The 19038-nt window shown below is 39.3% G+C and overlaps 1 protein-coding gene across 1 annotated transcript in view; it reads left to right on the top strand.

The window, feature by feature from the left end:
- The first annotated feature begins 643 nt into the window (after nt 1-643).
- Nucleotides 644-19038, top strand: part of LOC121517527 (natural resistance-associated macrophage protein 2-like) — a 28699-nt gene continuing 10304 nt past the window's right edge. Inside the window, exons 1-11 of the mRNA XM_041799361.1 lie at nt 644-849; nt 3190-3279; nt 5526-5674; nt 6962-7084; nt 8179-8298; nt 13942-14048; nt 14981-15051; nt 15128-15195; nt 17908-18063; nt 18139-18297; nt 18410-18496. Of these exons, the coding sequence (XP_041655295.1) occupies nt 828-849; nt 3190-3279; nt 5526-5674; nt 6962-7084; nt 8179-8298; nt 13942-14048; nt 14981-15051; nt 15128-15195; nt 17908-18063; nt 18139-18297; nt 18410-18496 (1152 nt within the window). The 5' untranslated portion in view covers nt 644-827. The remainder of the gene's footprint in view (nt 850-3189; nt 3280-5525; nt 5675-6961; nt 7085-8178; nt 8299-13941; nt 14049-14980; nt 15052-15127; nt 15196-17907; nt 18064-18138; nt 18298-18409; nt 18497-19038) is intronic.

Below are 19038 nucleotides of genomic sequence, written 5' to 3'. Positions count from 1 at the left end.
TTATCTTTGCTATCATTTCTCGATTGTTAGGCTGATAATAAAAGAAACAAAAACAACATAAATCTGAATATAAGTAATAATAATTGTAACGATTATTATTATTAGTAGTAGTAGTAGTAGTTGTTGTTGTTGTTGTTGTAATATAAGTTGTCGTAGTAGCAGGGAGTGGTAGTAATTAAGGCAACGCCAAACTTCCTCCTGATGAGGTTTTTCCCGTCTTAATAAAATGGTTTAATTTGGAATTCACCCACCGGAAACAAACTAATTCTGGATTCTGGGATTTTAACATTGAAAAGAAGCAACCAGAAACTTTAGTAGAAGAAAAACGGCGATTAAATTCACGGTTAAGTAACTCTTTCTTTGTGCTATATTTCATAAAAGTTTGATTCAAAAAAATCAATACGTAGTACTTTTTTCTAATTTTGTTTTATTTTGGTAGTGCGTCAATCTTCAGTGAGTCTCGCGCTCTCCGGCTCAGAACCAGCTCGAGACTTTTACTCGGTGTAAATCAGGTCACGGGACTGTTAAAAGGAGTTACTAACAATGAGTTCATTTGTGAAACATTACCGGTAGGTTTGACTTTTGGCCTCTCCTCCCCCCTCCTCCTCCCTCCTTACCTGTCCGGTAAGTTTACACCTACACGCGCAGGATCGATGTCCAACCTGCCGGCCGGATTTTCCTGCTTCTCATAAACTTCAGCGGAAATAACACCAGGGAGTCAAAGAGGGAAAGAAGGGGAGCTAAACACTGAAATGTAGCTGATCAGCGTCGTTAATTTTTTTAAACAAAGTTTGAAGTGACGGTTTTTACCACAAGAGAAGAAGAAGATGTTTTCCTTCCTGCGCAAAGGTGAGCTCTCTTACAGGTGTCATTAAAGCGAAGTTATGCGCCAGTCTTTACATGTTTATTAGCTTTTAAATGTTGTAAGTGAAACGTTTTTAAGAGCATTATAACTCGGTACGTATTCATGATGAAGTTTTCGTGGTTCTCGACAGGTGGTTCGGTACCCAAAAGTGGGTCGTGGGGCTGTTTTAGTGGGTCAGGAACTTCTACCTGGGTAAATTGGAGTCAAAAGATTCTAATTGGACAGAATCCCTGAGCTGAGATACAGCCATACATTTATTTCATTTAATTTTCTTTACTGTGATTACTGGTGTGCAAACTTTGGTTGTTGTTTTTTTTTTCTTTATTTTGGCTTATTCATTGGAGGTTTTCCTGTGATAATGACTTAATTTCTGTGATTTTATTAACATCTTGAAATCTTAATTCTTTATCACAGCAAAGCTACTGATGTAACCAGTTCTTAAGTTACAGACTCTGTGATGAAAAAATACTCCTTATACCTGTGTGCAACCACTGGTTGTAATGTTGAATTAATGAAATCAGTGAGGCAGTATCTGGAGGAAACCATAACTACTCTGTTGTCTTTTTTTTTTTTTTAATTAAATAAATAAATAAACAAAATACAATTATATAGACTGCTCCATCATAGGATAGCACATTTTCCGCTTAGAGCCTCTGTATCATTTAAAGTTACTATACAAAGTTTGTATGCAACAGTCTAGTTTGTATTACAAACTAGACTGTTGAATACAAAACATTTAAAGATGTTATTTAGTCCTTTTTTCACAGTTAAGGTGGCCAACACCGTATACTAGGATATTAGGATGATGACGTATGTAGTCCTTGTTAGCTATCTTTTAGTAACCGCCTTTATTAAGACGTGAAAAGATACACAATTCAAAGGTGGGGCATGTGTCAGATGTATTTTATGTCGTAGGATAAAACGTTAAACTCTCCTGAACTTGTGTTCACCACAGACCTTATTTCAGGCATTTAACCCAAAACGCATTCAAAATTCCCATGGACTTTCAGACAAGGGAACCGGAAGTGCTAAAATGCTAACTCACTTCCGTGTTTTAGGACTCATTCCTGCACCACTTTATTCAAACAAGAAATAAGCAGCCATAACTTCCAAACTTGTCTGAAACATCTGAGATAAAGTGAGAACTCAACCAAAAAGTATAACATAGGAGTAGTCATTTTTTATATTGATGTAGACATTTCAGTAAAAACATTCTACGCATTAGACCTTTAAGTGTGTTTTTTCTCAAATGTCGTAGACTATAGTTACTTTGTTAATACTCCTTTAAAGACCCTGTAAAGTAAAATCCAAAATTTGTGTCTTAACATGCTAGATATGTTGAATATGGTTGCTATAAACAAGTGAAAACACTTAAATCTTCATGTTACTGAACTTTGGTTTTAGACCATTAGAAAGTTTTTCCTGGCTAGGTTAAATTTGGGCGGGGCCAATGGGGAATGACCCCACCCCCTAAAGCTACAATGATATAAAGCCACTGAGCAGTTCATCTCAGTACAGTCTGCTGTTAGCTGATGTCACTGCCTTTATTGAAAGTTAACAGTCAGTTAAATGCTGTCTTTTTGTTCATTGTGAGGTACATTTGCCAAATCTATCAGCTACAGTGGATCTTTAAAAGCACCATAACAGAGATTTGAGCCATAAAACAGACTCTGTCTCTTCTATGGCACAGAGCCATGCAGCTGCACTCTGATCATAAGGTCAGCGTAAGGTCAAGGGGCGGGCCAATAGCATGAGTGCTTTCCCTTCACTCACATTGTAGGTTTTTTTTCCCCTGAGTGGGCGTGGCTTCAGTTCATCCATCAGACACGCCCACACCATCCTGGAACAGATTTTACTGCCTCCTTTTTCATGATTTTGAAGCTTAACTGTGTAAACTTAGAGATGTTTTATCTGACTGAAATTTGACCTGGGAGTTGATAACACAGTGGCCTATCATACAACAAACCTAAATACAGATTTATTTGATCATATTTTAGGGTCTTTAAAGTAAAATTTCCCTCTAGAATAGAACCAAAGTAAACATATTATTATTATGTTACCCTGAAAAGACACTAAACATTTTAGCACTGAAACATTTCCATAACAAAAACAGAACAACATCTGAGGTGGTATTAATTTATCTGCTGATTACTGTAGATAATAATTCAGTTTATTTCATGTGTTCCTGAGGAAACAATGCTGCTCTAACATGATGACTGCCTGTGGATTTTCTCTCATGCTTTTGTGTGTTTGGCAGATTTTGTGTGCACTGTGATTATGTCGGTGGCTGTAATCCTGTTATAATTATACCTGTTTGTTTTCAGTCAGAGACCCCCCACCTGAAAACATACACATCTCCTGTCTGCCACCCAGCATTCCCACGGATCAGGAGCCGGATCAAACCGGAGCGATAGGTAACGGGGATGTTTGTTTTGCAGACAGTTTTGTTTTTGTTGTGGGGGGTTGATGGTGTACCAACTTTATGAAAAGCCTAAAGCCTGTCACCACGGAGGGCTTACAGCTCAAGAAGCCATTCTTGCTGTCAAACTGTGCAATAAATCCTTTTGGTTGGTTATAAGAGACTCGTGGCCTACTTTCTCCCCAAACCAGACAAACTTTTGACGTACATTAAGCTCACTTATTTAGATTTAGAGTGACTGGGTGGTAGCAATTGGCTCTTGTCAGTCAAAGGGCACATGGACCATATGAAGGAGCAGAAAGGTCTGTGTCCAACCAAAAGTATGGTTCCTTTCCCAATTATTAAATATTTGACTATCAATGAACGATTATGTGTTCTTAAGGTGTTTCCTGAGTTCACCCTCTCCAGCCTGCCTCATCTATTTACATCTCACCCAAAGACAAACCACCAAATACCAATAATAGAGAATTTTACTTCAGATAAATTAAGATTAAAAATAAATAAGAAGGGCACAAGTTTGAATTGATATAAGTAGATATTCATGGTATATTTCACATTTATCAGGGAAATCTCCCATAGGACTAAAACGTTGTTCTGCTCATGAAGGCTAACTTCCTCCTTAATGCTTTGAATCAAACCTCTACGTGTCAAAAGTAAACATACCAAGTGTCCCTCAGAGTATTTCAATGATGGGCTGTGTGTGTTTGTAGCCAGTAGATTATGACTATAACTGTGTGTGATTTTGTTCTTGTTTGTTTGTTGTGGTTATGATTATTGGCTGACTGCAGAGGTTAGTCCTACACTCATGTCCTGAAAAATGAAGCCGGTGCGGCAGTGCAAAAAAAATTGCAATACTGCGAGTGTCCACTTGAGGCTGGCTGCAGGAACACTGGAAGTCCCTGTTTTTTACACAAGAAATAAACTGGTTTACAGCCTGGTTCAAAGAACCAAACATGTCTCATTAGCAAATGTCTTCATGTCCTCTCACTGTACAGGGAGTGAATGTTTATGTACCACAATCATTTAGATTATATTTAGGAAAAACTTCGCTGCACACTGATTGGCACATCCTGTTTGATTGACAGATAGCTTGACTGGCAGAGGCTACCACCAGAAGGCTAGCTTCAGTGACAGCTTAGTTGACAGGAAGTAAAGCTCAGTAGGTGGGCTCTTGTCTGCCGTTAGGTTGATCCAAAGTTCGGTTGGGACAGCGATTTCAATATGGAGGCTGCCACAGATTCGTTTCAAAAGCTGTTTGAGTCTGCCTGTTGTAATCAAACGGCTGACGTCACACAGGCTTTGTCCAATTCTTTGGACAAAGAATGCGTTAGTTGTTGTGGGTGCTTGTATACAATGCCTGCAAGTGTAGTGATTAGCTCGAAATTAGCCACAGCAGCACTTTTCCAATAGCATGTATCTGCAGGTTCACAAGCAGCAGTTTCAGGACCATAGCTCTAGGACCCATGCTTTCACAACAGCGCCACCCAATGAAAACGAGGAGCATTGCAATTAAATAAGTTCCAGCAGTTTGTGGACCACAGATTCAGGACCATAGATCTCTGTTTTTTGCTTGAGTTAGCACAGCTTTGATCGGCAGAAATCTACAGTTCACTTGAAGCTCTTTTTATGTTATTTGTGTTTTCCCTTAATTTTATAGAACTGTTTCATGCATGTTATGTTGTGTAAGGCATATTTTTTTCCACTAACATTATGACTGCTTGCTAAGTACAGGCTAAATAATAATCTTTTTGGATACAGACTCTTGAGTTAGATTGTTATTTAATTAGACTTGTTTTATTTTAACAAGTTTTCATTCTACTTACTCTTTTCTTTATCAAAACACCTCATTCTGAAGGAAGTGAGCATACTTAACACATTAAGTACCACACTCTGATTGTCATCCATCACTGTCATGAGTAGTAGCAATAACAATAGCTAGCAATCTGTATTTAAAAGAATGCCCATAAATAACGTGCGTGTGCGCAAGCAAGATTTTCTGAAAAGTCCTGGCCTTCCCAAACACTTTCTATGGGAGCTTTCCCAGATGAATGCCAGATATATTCATGCAATGGATATGAGTCGATCTGGAGTGTCAGGTTTTCTGTTTCCTGCCGACAGGGCTTTATGTTTTATACACACAATTCAGTCAGGCATTTCAACAGGCATTCAGGATAGCTGTGGTCAGCCATATGCTAGGTTGTAACCTGGTCTTGTTTAATACATTTTTCTATGTTTGGACAGGTGAGGTGGTGGAGGAGAAAGCAGTAATCCAGACGACACATACGCACAGAGTCACACCGCCCTCCGTCTTCCTCCAGAAACAGAACAATGAACCTGTTTCTAGTACTTACTTTGACCAGAGGGTCCCTGTTCCTGAAGACCACAGTGAGGTAATCCATGAAATCACAAGAAGAGCAAAATATGGAAGAAAATATGCTGAATGTAGGGATGGGCAGTCTAAGGATGATAAAATAACATGTTTAAATGTCATTAGAATTTTTTTCTTGGCATTTATGCCTTAGTAACTATTACTAAACTGTAAAATGTTACATGTTTTTGGCATTGGTTTGTTTATATGATTTGTGGATGAATGAGAAAGGAATGTTATACTTCAACGTTGTTGAAGAGCATGCTTTGATTTCAGAAGGATTCTTCATTTTATTTCACAAGTGTAAATTAGGCATGATCATGATGAAAAAAACACTTTAAAACAGTGAATGTGGAGAACTGGCCTTCTTATAGAGACAGTTTTATTGTTCACAAAATAAAATCTCTTTAAAGTCAGTGACCGTGAGAGTCGTTGCCATGGAAATGATAAATCATCTCCTTCAGTCGCACTAGAGTGAAATGGGAGGTGTTTAAAACATCGTAGAGTGGAACATTGCAAGTTTCAAATTGACTCGTGGTGAATCTTTTTCTGAGCTGGGCTTTAGGTACACCTTGCTAGTACCGTGTTGGACCCCTTTTTGCCTTCAAAACAGCCTTAATTCTTCGTGGCATAGCTTCAATGAGGTGTTGGAAACATTCCTCAGAGGCCCAAAGTGTGCCAAGAAAATTTCCCCCACATCCTTACACCACCACCAGCCTAAACTGTTGATACAAGGCAGGATCCATGCGTTCATGTTGTTTACATCAAACTCTGACTCTACCATCTGAATGTCCCAACTAAAAACAAGACTCATCAGACCAGGCAGGCTTTTCCAATCTTCTATTGTCCAATTTTGGTGAGCCTGTATGAACTGTAGCCTCAGTTTACTGTTCTTAGTTGACAGGAGTGGCACCCCGTTGTGGTTTTCTGCTGCTGAACCCGCCCTACTTCAGATTTCCGTGTTCTCAGACCAGCACAATGATGCCATGTTCAAAGTCACATAAATCCCCTTTCTTCCTTATTCTGATGCTTGGTTTGAACTTCAGCAAGTCGTCTTGACCACGCTTACATGCCTAAATGCACTGAGTTTCTGCCATGTAATTGGCTGATTAGCTTTTGGTATTCACAAGTAGTTGAACAGGTGTACCTAATAAAGTGGCCAGCGAGTGTATGTTTAATGCTCCTCACAGAGTAAAATATTCATATGCATAAACATACCTGGTCTATAAGGCTGGTCATCATCATCATCAGCACATTATATGAATTTTGACTTTATTAATGCTAAAGCTTGTATGTCTTTCCTCTGTAGAGGGGGATTAGTCTCCGTAAGCTGTGGGCCTTCACCGGGCCGGGGTTCCTAATGAGCATAGCCTACCTGGACCCAGGTAACATCGAGTCTGACCTCCAGTCTGGAGCTAAAGCTGGCTTCAAGGTGAGTATGAACCTGCAATAATCCATTCATTAATTTCTCTTTAATGGTTCAGAAAACATAAGAAAAACCAGAAAATATGCATATTTATTTCCAAAAACCCAAGGTTACATCTTCCAATCCTTTCTTATGTTTGACCACAGACCTGATAGATTTAGTTTATAATGGCGTTACAGAAAGAAAGGAGGAAATCCTCTAAGCAGCTGGAACTTAAAAATGTGCAGCTGGAACTTCTCAAGTTTTGAGGCCACCATGCTGCTGTATTTCAGTGCTAAGGCTGCTAATTATTGACAAGGGAGGATTCCTTCTTTATTTATTTAAGAAAGTACACCATATTTGTTATTTTTAGGAGTTTTTGGGTTAAACTTTGGTTCTGAAAGCCAAATATTTATGGTTCATGCCTTTAAGCTGAAGCAGTTGTAAAATATGCGAAGTAAGAAAAAATAAATTTGACATATCATCCAGCTCAACAGTCAAACAGAGAGACTCATGCCCTGGCAGTAAAACAGAAGAATAAAACGACACTTCCTTCATCATGTTTAGATCTGCACATTAAACTGTTGTGCGTTACAAAATGGGGAAGTGGTTGCAGATGGTCTGGCTCTGTAACAGGTCACAGGAGTGCCAGTTTATTTAATGATTTTAAATAAACAGATCCAATGTCATTAACTGTGAAACACTTTGCTGAAACCCGCTGAGCCACATTTTAGCAATCTTTTATTTTCTTAACCATGATTTTTTATTTGTCCACCACTTTATTTCCAAGAAGTTTGCAAATTTTTGTGCACATTTGGGACTGATTTAGCTCAGTTAGTAGAGCAAATGCCGATCTCGCCACACTGGGTGTAGGATTGAATCCCAGTCCTGGTTCTGTTTGGTGCATGTCTTCTCCCACTCTCTCCCTGTAATTCCTGTCTCTCTGCAGCTGTCCTATCAAAACAGACCTGTGCATGTTTCTTTCTGGATTTGATTTTTTTCTGACATCTTCACACTCTTAGATAGTTTGATAATAAATTTCCACACAACCATAGACCACCGTGTGAGCTCATTAGATGATTTATTTTAACGATCATTGCCTCTTTTTTTCATCCTGTCAGCTCCTCTGGGTGCTGCTGGGCGCCACCATTATCGGCCTGCTGCTGCAGCGTCTGGCAGCTCGGTTGGGCGTCGTCACCGGGATGCACCTCGCTGAAGTCTGCCATCGGCAGTACCACACTGTGAGAAACCATCATCTCTTTCTTCTTTTTCCCAGATACAGTGTACTAGTTAGCAAAGAGATTTGCATGGGACTTGTAGACTGTAAAGTCAGGCTCAGCTGGAGGTCCTGGGGCCTGGTCTGGCCACCCCAAGGTCATTTTTAGTAGTCAACTGCTTACACGTTAATTTTTGCTAAAGAAAGATGTAAGTTTTATTCTATCAGTACGGCCATCTATCACATTTATTTCCCAGTTTGTTTGTACCACCTCACAGTGTTGCAGGTACCCTTGTTTAAACATGCTCTATATGGACAAAAGTCTTTAGCCACACCTGTTAATTATTGAATTCAGGTGTTTTAATCAGACCTGTTGCCACAGATGTATAAAATCAAACGCCTAGCCATGCAGTTTCCATTTTTCAAACATTTCTGATCCTAAATGGGTCATTATAAAGCACTCAGTGACTTCAAGCGTGGTGCTGTGATGGATGTGCTGGATATTATTATTATATTATTATTAGAAAGTGGAATCGTTTAGGAACAACAGCAACTCAGCCATGCAACCGAAGACCATGTAAAGTCACAGAGCGGAGTAAATGACTGCTAAGGCGCAAAAGCTGCCATCGCTCTGCTGATTCCATAGCTGAAGAGCTTCCCCTGGCATGAATTTAAGCTAAAAAACTGGGCCGTAGGAGCTTCATGAATGGGTTTCCATGGCCAAGCAGCAGCATGCAAGCCTCACATTAACTAGTCAAATTCCAAATGTTGAATGGAGTGGTGTAAAGCACTAAAATGAACATGAGTGCCAATAGATGTAAGAGAATATAAACAGGGTAATACGTGGGGTTGTATGAGTGTTAGGGCACCATATGTAAACAGTGGAGTGGAGTTCAAGACAAAACGTTGAGGCTGTTTGCAGAATAAATCCTGTTTTACTTTTATCGCCTTGTTGCATAACTAGCTTAGTTGCTTTAATCTCTGGATTATTTGATCAAGACTGTGAACAGTGAAAAAGGTTATCTGTTTGAACATATTCAGATTTACATTTAAAAGTATCTGGGACATGATGAAATATCCATGTGATTATTTCCTGTGTAGAAATAGCTCTGCTCCTGTGATACCTGAGAGGGAAAATCGAGTGTTGACCACATGGCCGCTGATCATGTGGTCCGGTCTTTTGTTCTCTATTTCTGTCCACTGGAGCCGGCCCGCCACGTTTCTGCTGGACACATTTTAACTGTTTGAAGGAAGCAGAGCCAGGGGGCTTAGATGTTGTCTAGGACTGCCAGTGCCACCAGTGGGTGCTAATTTAGGGAATTTATTGATGTGTAGCCCTGAGGGGGTCAGACACAGTACAAATAATACAGTACAAGTGACGCGAACATGTTAAACATGCTGTACATACAAGGCTTTAACCCACCCACATATCACTCTAAAGCCCGCTGCACCCACTCCATGTAAATAGGAACTAGAGATCACCTCACATATAAAACTCTAGATATGATAGCAGTGACAGTAATGGTAATAATAATAAAAGAAGATAACAAGCAGAAACCTCCCAGTTAAGCATTATCCTGCTGGAAGTAGTCATCAGAAGATGCGGTCACTGTGCACTGTGGTCAGAAAGGGATGGACATGGTCAGCAACGATACTCAGGTAGGCTGTGGCATTTACACCATGCTCAGTTGTGCCATGCATTCATGTTGTTTACCCCAAATTAAGACCCTACCATCTGACTGTTGTAGCTGAAATCAAGACTCACCAGACCAGGCAATCTTCTCTTGTCCAATTTTGACTAGCCTGTGCCTCAGCTTCCTGTTCTTAGCTGGCAGGAGTGGTCTTCTGCTGCTGTAGCCCATCAGCTTCAGGGTTTGACGTGTGCTTAGAGATGGTATTGCTTGTAACGAGTGGTTATTTGAGTTTCTATGCCTTTTTATCATCTCAAACCAGTCTACCCATTCCTCTCTGCCCTCTGACATCAGCAAAGAATTTTTGTCCACACCAATGCCACTCACTGGATATTTTCCTTTTTTATTTTATTTTTTTTTTAACCATTCTCTGTAAACTGTGGAGATGGTTGTGTATGAAAATCCCAGTAGATCAGCAGTTTCTGAAATACTCAGACCAGTCTGGCACCAACAGCTATGCCACATTCAAAGTCACTTAAATTCTTCCCCATTCTTATGGACAGAAATTGGACAAAATGGGCAAACAGCAGCAATAAATAGCAAAAATATACAAACAGTGGTAAAAAGAGACAAACATGGCAAAAGGCAGATGAAGTTGACAACATGTTTCAAAATAATGATGCAGAAATGGGCAAAAAGTGGCAAAAACGGGTTAAAATGGCATAAATGTGCAAAACAGGCTCAGATTGATCAAAGTGGGCAAAAAGGTGGAAAAAATTGGCAAAAGGTGGCAAGAAATGGGCAGAAAGTGGCAAGAATTGGCAAAAAGTAGCAAAACTGGGTTGAATGCTGCAAAAATTGACAAAAAATGTGGCAAAAGGCAGTTAAGGGGGCAAAAAGAGGTTTGAGAAATGGGCAAAAACTGGTTTAAAAAGTGACAGAAATGGGTGAAAAGGGGCACAAATGGGATTAAAGCGGCAAAAAATGGACAGAAAGTGGCAAAAATATGCGAAAAACAGCAATACATGGAAAACATATACAGTGGTAAAAACAGACAAAAATTGCAGGAGGCAGATAAAGTAGGCAACATGATTCAGAATAATGATGCAGAAATGGGCAAAAGGTGTAAAAATGGCAAAAATAAAAAGTGGTCAAAAAAGTGTCAGAAATGGATGAAAAGGAGCAAAAATTTGCAAAAGGCAGTTTAAGTAGGCAAAAAGTAGAAAAAATGAGTTAAAAGTAGCATGATGTGCAAGATATGTACATAGTGAGAAAAATGAGCAAAAAGTCAGAAAAAAATGGCAAAAGGTGGCAAGAAATGGGCAGAAAGTGGCAAAAATGGGTTGAATGCTGCAAAAACTGGCAAAAATAGACAAAAAGCAGCAAAAGGCACATAATGTTGGCAAAAAGATGTTGCAGAAATGGGCAAAAACTGGTTTAAAAAGTGACAAAAATGGATGAAAAAGGGCACAAATGGGATTAGAGCAGCAAAAAATGGACAGAAAGGGGCAAAAACATACAAAAATGGCAGAAGGTAGATAAAGCAGGCAAAATGTCTCGAAAAAGGTTGCAGAAATGGGCAAAAAGTTGCCAAAAAATGGCCAAAAAAATTTGGGCAAAGTGGTAACAAAAAGTGTCTGAATGGGTGAAAATGGGCAAAAATGGACAAAAAATGTCAAAAGATGGCTAAAATAGGCAAATGGTAGCAAAAATGGGTTCAAAGTGGCAAACTGATGTGGCAATAATGGATGGAAAAATTGCTTCAAAAGTACTCTGAATTATAATTTTATTATCAGAACCTAATAATAGTCGACACTTTCAGCTCTGTCATGAAGTAACTGTTATCCAGGATGCTAGCACTGATCTAGTTTTTCAGGGGTCCAGGCAGATCAGTGAGCAGTGCTGGATGTTGTTTGTAAAATAATTCAGTGACAGATCAAAGATTAGATAATATATTTCTTAATGGGACAGGTTACACAGCAACAACTGGAGTGTTAAAGTCTCCGTGTTAAACATTTAAGTGTTGATTTTAACACTCAGTGTTATTTTAACTCTATTCAGAGTAAATGGTCTTCAGTGTTGCACCAGTGTTACTCTAACACTGTAGGGTGTCAATTGATCCAAGCCCCGCCTACTGCATTTCAAATCTGGAGGGCAGAGTTTTCCCAGCATGCCTTTGTGCAGTATGTATAGATGTGTTTTAGATGTTTTAGATGTCTAGCTGTGTTTAAGTGTTGCCTGTTGTACAGGGATCACTGCTGAGATTCACTTGCACATGTTTCTTGAATTATCTTGAGTTTTTAAGTTTTTGACACTTTGCACCATGAGTGTAGTTGTCTGCTAGGTTGATTAGCTCCTGACTGTGAGCACAGTTTTATCAAAATATTGGAAAAAGTGCAGTTTGTCAACTCAGAGCATATTCCAGCTCTGAGTTTACCTCATTGTTCCATGATTGCCATAAAATACCTCATGTTGCTTTAGTTATACAATGTGAGGTGGCAATCAATGATATCGGGTGTACCTGATTAAAATTTCTTTGAGAGATTTACACGTCTTGTATCTTGTTATTAATAGATAATATTCTACGCCCACTGGAGCTAATTGTAATACACTCACTAGTGTTATCACAACAGAGTTACATGAAGTCCAGTAGAGTTGAATTTTTTAATACTAACACCAGTGTAGAGTAATATGAACACTACTCGGTGTAAATTTTTAACACCATACAGTGTTGGAGTAACACTAGTTCAGTGTAAAAAAAGTAACACTTTGAAAAGTGTTAAATTAACACTCAAAAGTGTGGACACATATAAAACCTTTTCTAGTGTTAGATGTAACACTCTCAGTGTTAATCTAACACTGGCGATTTTGCTGTGATATTTTGCACTGCAGCGGCTGGAATGTTGATGTAATATGTCACAGGTCTGGTTTACTGGCCTGTTAAAAGGTTGTTTCAGGCTGGCACCGTGTTGACTACGTGATTGCTTGTGCACACGCCCTCGCTGTTTTGTCACAGGCTGTCCTGCACGTGCCGTCATGGTATGACTGCAGGCTGTTTGTTCCCTGCATGAGTCACTGCTGTCAGGCCTGTCTGTCTTTATACATTAGCCAAAATGCAGACATAAATTATCTTTTATTTAGAATTCTGGGCTTGATAAGTGCCAAAAGAATTGATTCAGCGAAGAGCAAAGAGGTGTGTGATCATTTTATACCGTGGTAACATATGCATTTCAATCACTCTCCGCTGTAAATGCTGTTTGCTATTACTCTACAGGGTTGGTTCCAGTGATTTAGCTTTTTAAGGCTGTCTTATTTGCATTTAAAATGGGCCCTTTGGTTCCTGCAGCACTGGATGCATAGATTACAGTATCTTCTGCATTTAAGTGTATATGGCTGTCAGAGCAAATATCAGGAAGGCCATTGATTAATAGAAGGACAGGCACTAAGGAATAGCCTTTTATAGCTGAGCGCTTTTTAACTGTTAAATGAACTGATTGACTTTTATTGAGACTAACACACTGATACCTGGGGGTGGTTTTGGTTATTTGAAGGTCCCAGGTAAGACCGACATGAGCCCTTTCTCCATTTAGCTGCAAGAAATAATATTTAACTCAGAGAGAAGACTCAGTGCACGACTCCACCAAGGCCTAAAGTCCATCAGTGAAATGTGAATCTGTAGCTGCTCTCAGTGCATTTGCATCTTTTTGTTTTAGTTCAGTTATTCATTCTTAGAAAATCTGCTTTAGTAGTTCTGTTGTAAGTCACAGTACAGTTCTACTAAAACTAGATTTCACAGACAAATATCCCTTTTTTCTCTTGCCTTAATCTGCCTGATAGCTTGAGATTAGATTCAGATAAATGAAAATTGACTTTCTGTGCAGTAAAAACCATGTTTCTCCATAAGTGCTCCTTAATAGTTACGCTTCCTTCAACCTCAACTTGCATTAGCAATCAAATACATCTTTACAAAGCCAAGTACAGAGCCAAATTTCTAAAGCTTAATACAGAATAATTTGACTCTTGTGTTATCTGTCCAGGTGCCTCGGATCATGCTGTGGTTGATGGTGGAGTTGGCGATCATCGGTTCAGACATGCAGGAAGTCATCGGCTGTGCCATCGCTTTCAGCCTCCTCTCTGCCGGCAGGTGATGAGAACTATTCAGCTCATAGAAGTAGGACTGTAAAAGTGTCTGAAAATTTACTTAAAGCAGAAATATATTTACCCATGTAAGTGGCATAAAATGCTTATAGAGTTTGCATATAGTATCTCCAAATTTGCCCAGTATTTGATTTGATCTACTTGATTTATCTTTTAAAGAAGATGTGGTTCAAAACCACACAATAAATGACAGAAATACACTAAAGAATCTTATCAGAGGGCGTCGGTTTAGCTCAGTTGGTAGAGCAGGGGTCCTTATACACAGGCTGGAGTCTTTAACAGACTGATGTGGGATCAAATGCAGATCTTGCTTCTGTTTGGTGCACGCCTTCCCCCACTCTCTCGCTAAATTTCCTTTCTCTCCTCAGCTGTCCTGTCAGAATGACAGTAAAAAGGCCAAAAAATGTCCTTAAAGGATATATAAATATCCCCTAAGAGACAGGAATAGAAGCAAATCTTCAGATTTTTGAATATGTAAACAAGAAAAGTTCCTGTTAAAATAAATGATGGGTGACACAATAGTGACTCACCTGGTAGAGCGTGCCACCCCTGACCTCTGTCTGAATTTTTGCCATGGCGGTACTGATTCAGGTCCAACTCTGGGCTTACGCTGTATGTCATCTCTTTATCTGACTGTCTGCCTCAGTCATGATCAAATTAAGGAAGAAAATGCTGAAATAAATAGCACTTAATCAGTTTAGAGGAATTATTGGGATGTTTAATTTATTATAAAACATAAAATCTTGACTGAGTTTGTAAATTTAATAGAATTTAGCAAAGCACAAAGTGCAAAACACTGCAAAATAAATGTTAAAAAGTACTTTTTTACCACTACTGGTACATAATCACAGTGTCATGGGTGTTAATCCTGCCTCCTAACTTCTTGTGGTCATTTATTTCTTCTGTTCGTTTACCTAGGATTCCCCTGTGGGGTGGAGTCCTCATCACCATCATCGACACATTTGTCTTCCTCTTTCTGGACAAGTACGGTACGTTTTGGTGTGGTTTATACACATTATATCTGTGTAACACACGGTATAAACCTCCTGATTTCTCTCTGTGCAGGTTTGAGGAAGCTGGAAGCTTTCTTTGGTTTCCTCATCACCATCATGGCTGTCACCTTTGGATACGAGGTACAGACATTTAAATTTGCATACATGATCTGTTAAATTAGTCACTGACACGCGCTCAAATGTGTAAATAAATAATGTAAATCATTTTTCATCTTTTTTGAATTGAATACAGCACAAGACAAGATATTTAATGCTCAAACTAATAAATGTTATTGTTTATTTGTAAATATACACACATTATGAATTTCATGCCTTCAACGCAATCCAAAAAGTTACACTATTTCCCACAGGATTTTAGGAGAATATGGTGGGGGTCTTCAAGCCCACTGGGAGTTTTTGGGGTCATTTTAGAACAAATGAAGAGGCTCTATCTATGAAAATTTTGCTGTCTTTAAAACATTCTCTTGTGGTAATTAAATCAGAGGTGACTGAATATAATCTGATCGGCCAATTCCACTTTTCAGTTTTTTCCTTGTCTGAAGACCTGGGATGATACAGATATCTTTTTTTTTAATCTCATATTGGCATCAGATTACTTTTAACTGTCTCTTTCTTTCTGCTTTATTAGTAGGTTCAGAGTTTTTAACATGTTTTATATCCACTATAAACACTGTTATTTCCTGTAAAGTGACAGGAAGCTCAGTCAGCTCTAACTGAAGCTCAGTCTTATCAATCAGACACTCACCAGCATATTGAGTTAGACATTAAGAGAGCGCTATGCAGCTCACATGCGTGTAAGGGAGACACGCAAATCCATATGGGTAAACAGATCCTACAAGGATATGAGGTAGAGAGGAACAAATGTTTCACCTGGAATGTTTCAAGGTTTTGTCTCCTGTAACTTGAGTGTCTGAAGCTCAGTCGCACAGTGCAGAGCATTATCCGTCATGCTCAGCAGGAATTTCCTGCTGAGCATGGCGATGTAATGTTGGTGGGGCAAATTAGACTCTGGTGGTAAAGATTAGACCACGGAGAAGTACCGTGGTCTATATAATTGATGGGAAACCCTGGGGACAAGGGGGAGTAAAGACTGGAACACTCAATAGATACATAGGTTAACTGTAACTGGTCATAGTACTGGGTAGAAAAGGAGCACTCCTAAAAGGATAAGTCACTGACAGTAAACAATGGCACAAGTTTTTTAAAGACTGCATGGGCAAGTAGTCTAACAGTTTACAAACAATGTCCCTCTTAGTTTAGTTTCAGTTCACTAAAATGATTCTTGAATTTCAGTTTTAGTTATTTAGTTAGTTTTATAATATAATATAATAACCTCTCATAACCTTGGTCTGGCTCAGGGATGTCCCTTTTAATTTCAGCGAGCCAATGCCAAGAGGCATTGTTCATGAGTTCCAACAGCATGGCTTCACAATATAAGACTGAGAGTCCTAGACCTGCATTACCTTGCAAAGCAGATGGATACCCTGATTTCCTTGTTTTTCACTGGCAAATCCATCTTGCAAAGCTCTCGTCTGAACTATTTTGGCCCGGTTAGAAAGTGACAGGACCAATCAGCAACGGGGGGCAGTACTTTCAGGCCTGGTGGAGTCGTGACGTAAGCAAGCAGCAACAAGAGGCCAGTGCAATTATGGCGGAAGAGATTAGCGTGGATGCTGCTAAAGCGCCAATTTTATCTGAACTTGACAACATTTGTTAAAAGAAGAAGAAATCTTTAAACTGATCAGCACCCCAGTACTTCTCTGACCTCTTAAATGTTTACACCCCCCCGCGGTCCTTGAGGTCTGCTGATCAGCTTCACCTCGTCGTCCCAAAACCTGATTAAAAACCCGAGGCGATCGAGCCTTCTCCGTGGTGGCTCCCAAATTGTGGAACGAATTGCCACTAGAAATTAAAACATCCCCCACCCTACCGACTTTTAAATCGCATCTTAAAACTCATTTTTATTCTTTGGCTTTTAATTTAGCGTGAGAGTTGAGTGACCTCTGTCCTTTTATGTCTTTTATGGTCCTAATATCCTGTGGGGTTTTTTTGGCTTTTGTTTTATGTTTTTATGTGTTTTTATTTCATTTTTAATGTTTTTATGGTGTTCTTGTCTGATTTTATGTCTTTCCTTTTAATGTTTTTACTTCTGCAGTGTTTGTGATCTCTTTGATTTTACAGTGCAGCACTTGAATGTTTCTAAAATGTGCTATATAAATAAAGTGGATTGGATTGATTGGCTTGGATTTCATTCAGTCTAAACCTGTATGGCACTTTATGAAGTGCAAAATAAAACAACAGAGACCCTGCACTGTTGAGCAGCTTAGATGTGCATCATGCAAGAATGCAAAGAAATTTCACCTTCAATACTTGAGCAATCAGTGTCTTCAGTCCTCAGACACTTAGAGAGTGATGTTGGAAGAAAAGGTGATGTGATACAGCTGTTAAGCATGCTCCTGTCCCAACTTTTTTGGAACTTATTACAAATATCAAATTCAGAATGTGTGTATATTTCCAGCAAATAGTAAAGTTGATTAGTTTGAACATTAAATATATGATTTACAATGTCCCAACTTTTCTGGAATTGTGGATTGTACTTTGACAGGAAACAGAATAACCATATATGATAAACTGTTCATGATTATAGCTCTCCTGTAGCATTAATACCACTGACTAAATCTAAAATGGTGTTGAATTATCAGACGTCACGCTGATGTTAAATTAAAGGATGTTCCTCTCAGGTTCAGATTCAGCAGCCCTAAACTGACATGCATTCATATGTTTATTAGCCTTGTACTTAAATAATACTGTCTGTTCCACCTTCTCTGGCAGTATGTGACAGTTAGTCCGGATCAAGGCGAGGTCCTGAAGGGGATGTTTGTGCCATACTGCCAGGGCTGTGGTCCGGTTCAGCTGGGTCAGGCTGTCGGCATCGTGGGAGCCGTCATCATGCCTCACAACATTTACCTCCACTCTGCCCTCGTCAAGGTGCGTTCAAAACTCCTTAAGTTCAATGACCTTAGTGAAATAATCAGAGTAATGAGGGTCTGACTGTTCCCTCAGTCCAGAGAAGTGGATCGCACGAACAAGAAAGAAGTCAGAGAGGCCAACAAATACTTCTTCATCGAGTCGACCATCGCGCTCTTCGTCTCTTTCCTCATCAACGTGTTTGTTGTGGCTGTTTTTGCCGAAGCTTTCTACGGGCGCACAAACGCAGAGGTGGTGAGTGTCTGCAGCTGCTCTCATACCCTCTTAGAGGAAATATGGCCCCTATAAACGTGTGCATGTTTTTGCTGCTTTCCTACAGACGTGTGTTTTTGTTTCTTTATTCCAGTACAATGTCTGCAATGAAACAGGAAGCCCTCACTCACACCTGTTTCCCCAGGACAACCAGACTTTAGCTGTGGACATTTACAAAGGGGTGAGTTTAAAGCTGGTCATACCTGAAAGTGATAGATTTGATTAATGAAAGACCAAAATCAAAACTGTAGAAATGGACAAAAGCTTCTTTTTAATATATTAAGTAAAAAACTCTTGAATCTACGCCTATGAAAGCAGCCCAGTTTGTGCTTAGACTTAAAATTAAAAAAATAGTTTATTAAAGAAACACTCAAACTATTGCCAGGACATAATTTTAACCGGTATAATGTTGTATGTCTATGTTTTCGTAGTCCAGAGCAGTGGTCTCTAACCTGGGGTCCAGGCATCCTGGGGGGGTGGGGAGGGGGGGCTCGGGACCCCGCCTGCCCTTATGTTGTCAAAGTCAGAAGTGCATTAATTTTCTTTAAATCATGATTAGAAACATAATGTACAACAGTGATTTATGTCCACCCTAAAAGGAACAAAAGTAAGAGGATCCATTCATTTCTGGGAAAAAAGGTGGAAATTTCGGTGGCAAATATTTTTTTTTTTAGATTATAATGCCTATGTTTACAAAATAACTCTGAATTTCAGAGTTTAAAA

Source organism: Cheilinus undulatus, linkage group 11, assembly GCF_018320785.1.
Source record: "Cheilinus undulatus linkage group 11, ASM1832078v1, whole genome shotgun sequence".
NCBI lineage: Eukaryota > Metazoa > Chordata > Actinopteri > Labriformes > Labridae > Cheilinus > Cheilinus undulatus.
Note: the sequence above shows the minus strand (reverse complement) of the source record. Positions and strands in the feature narration are given on the sequence as shown.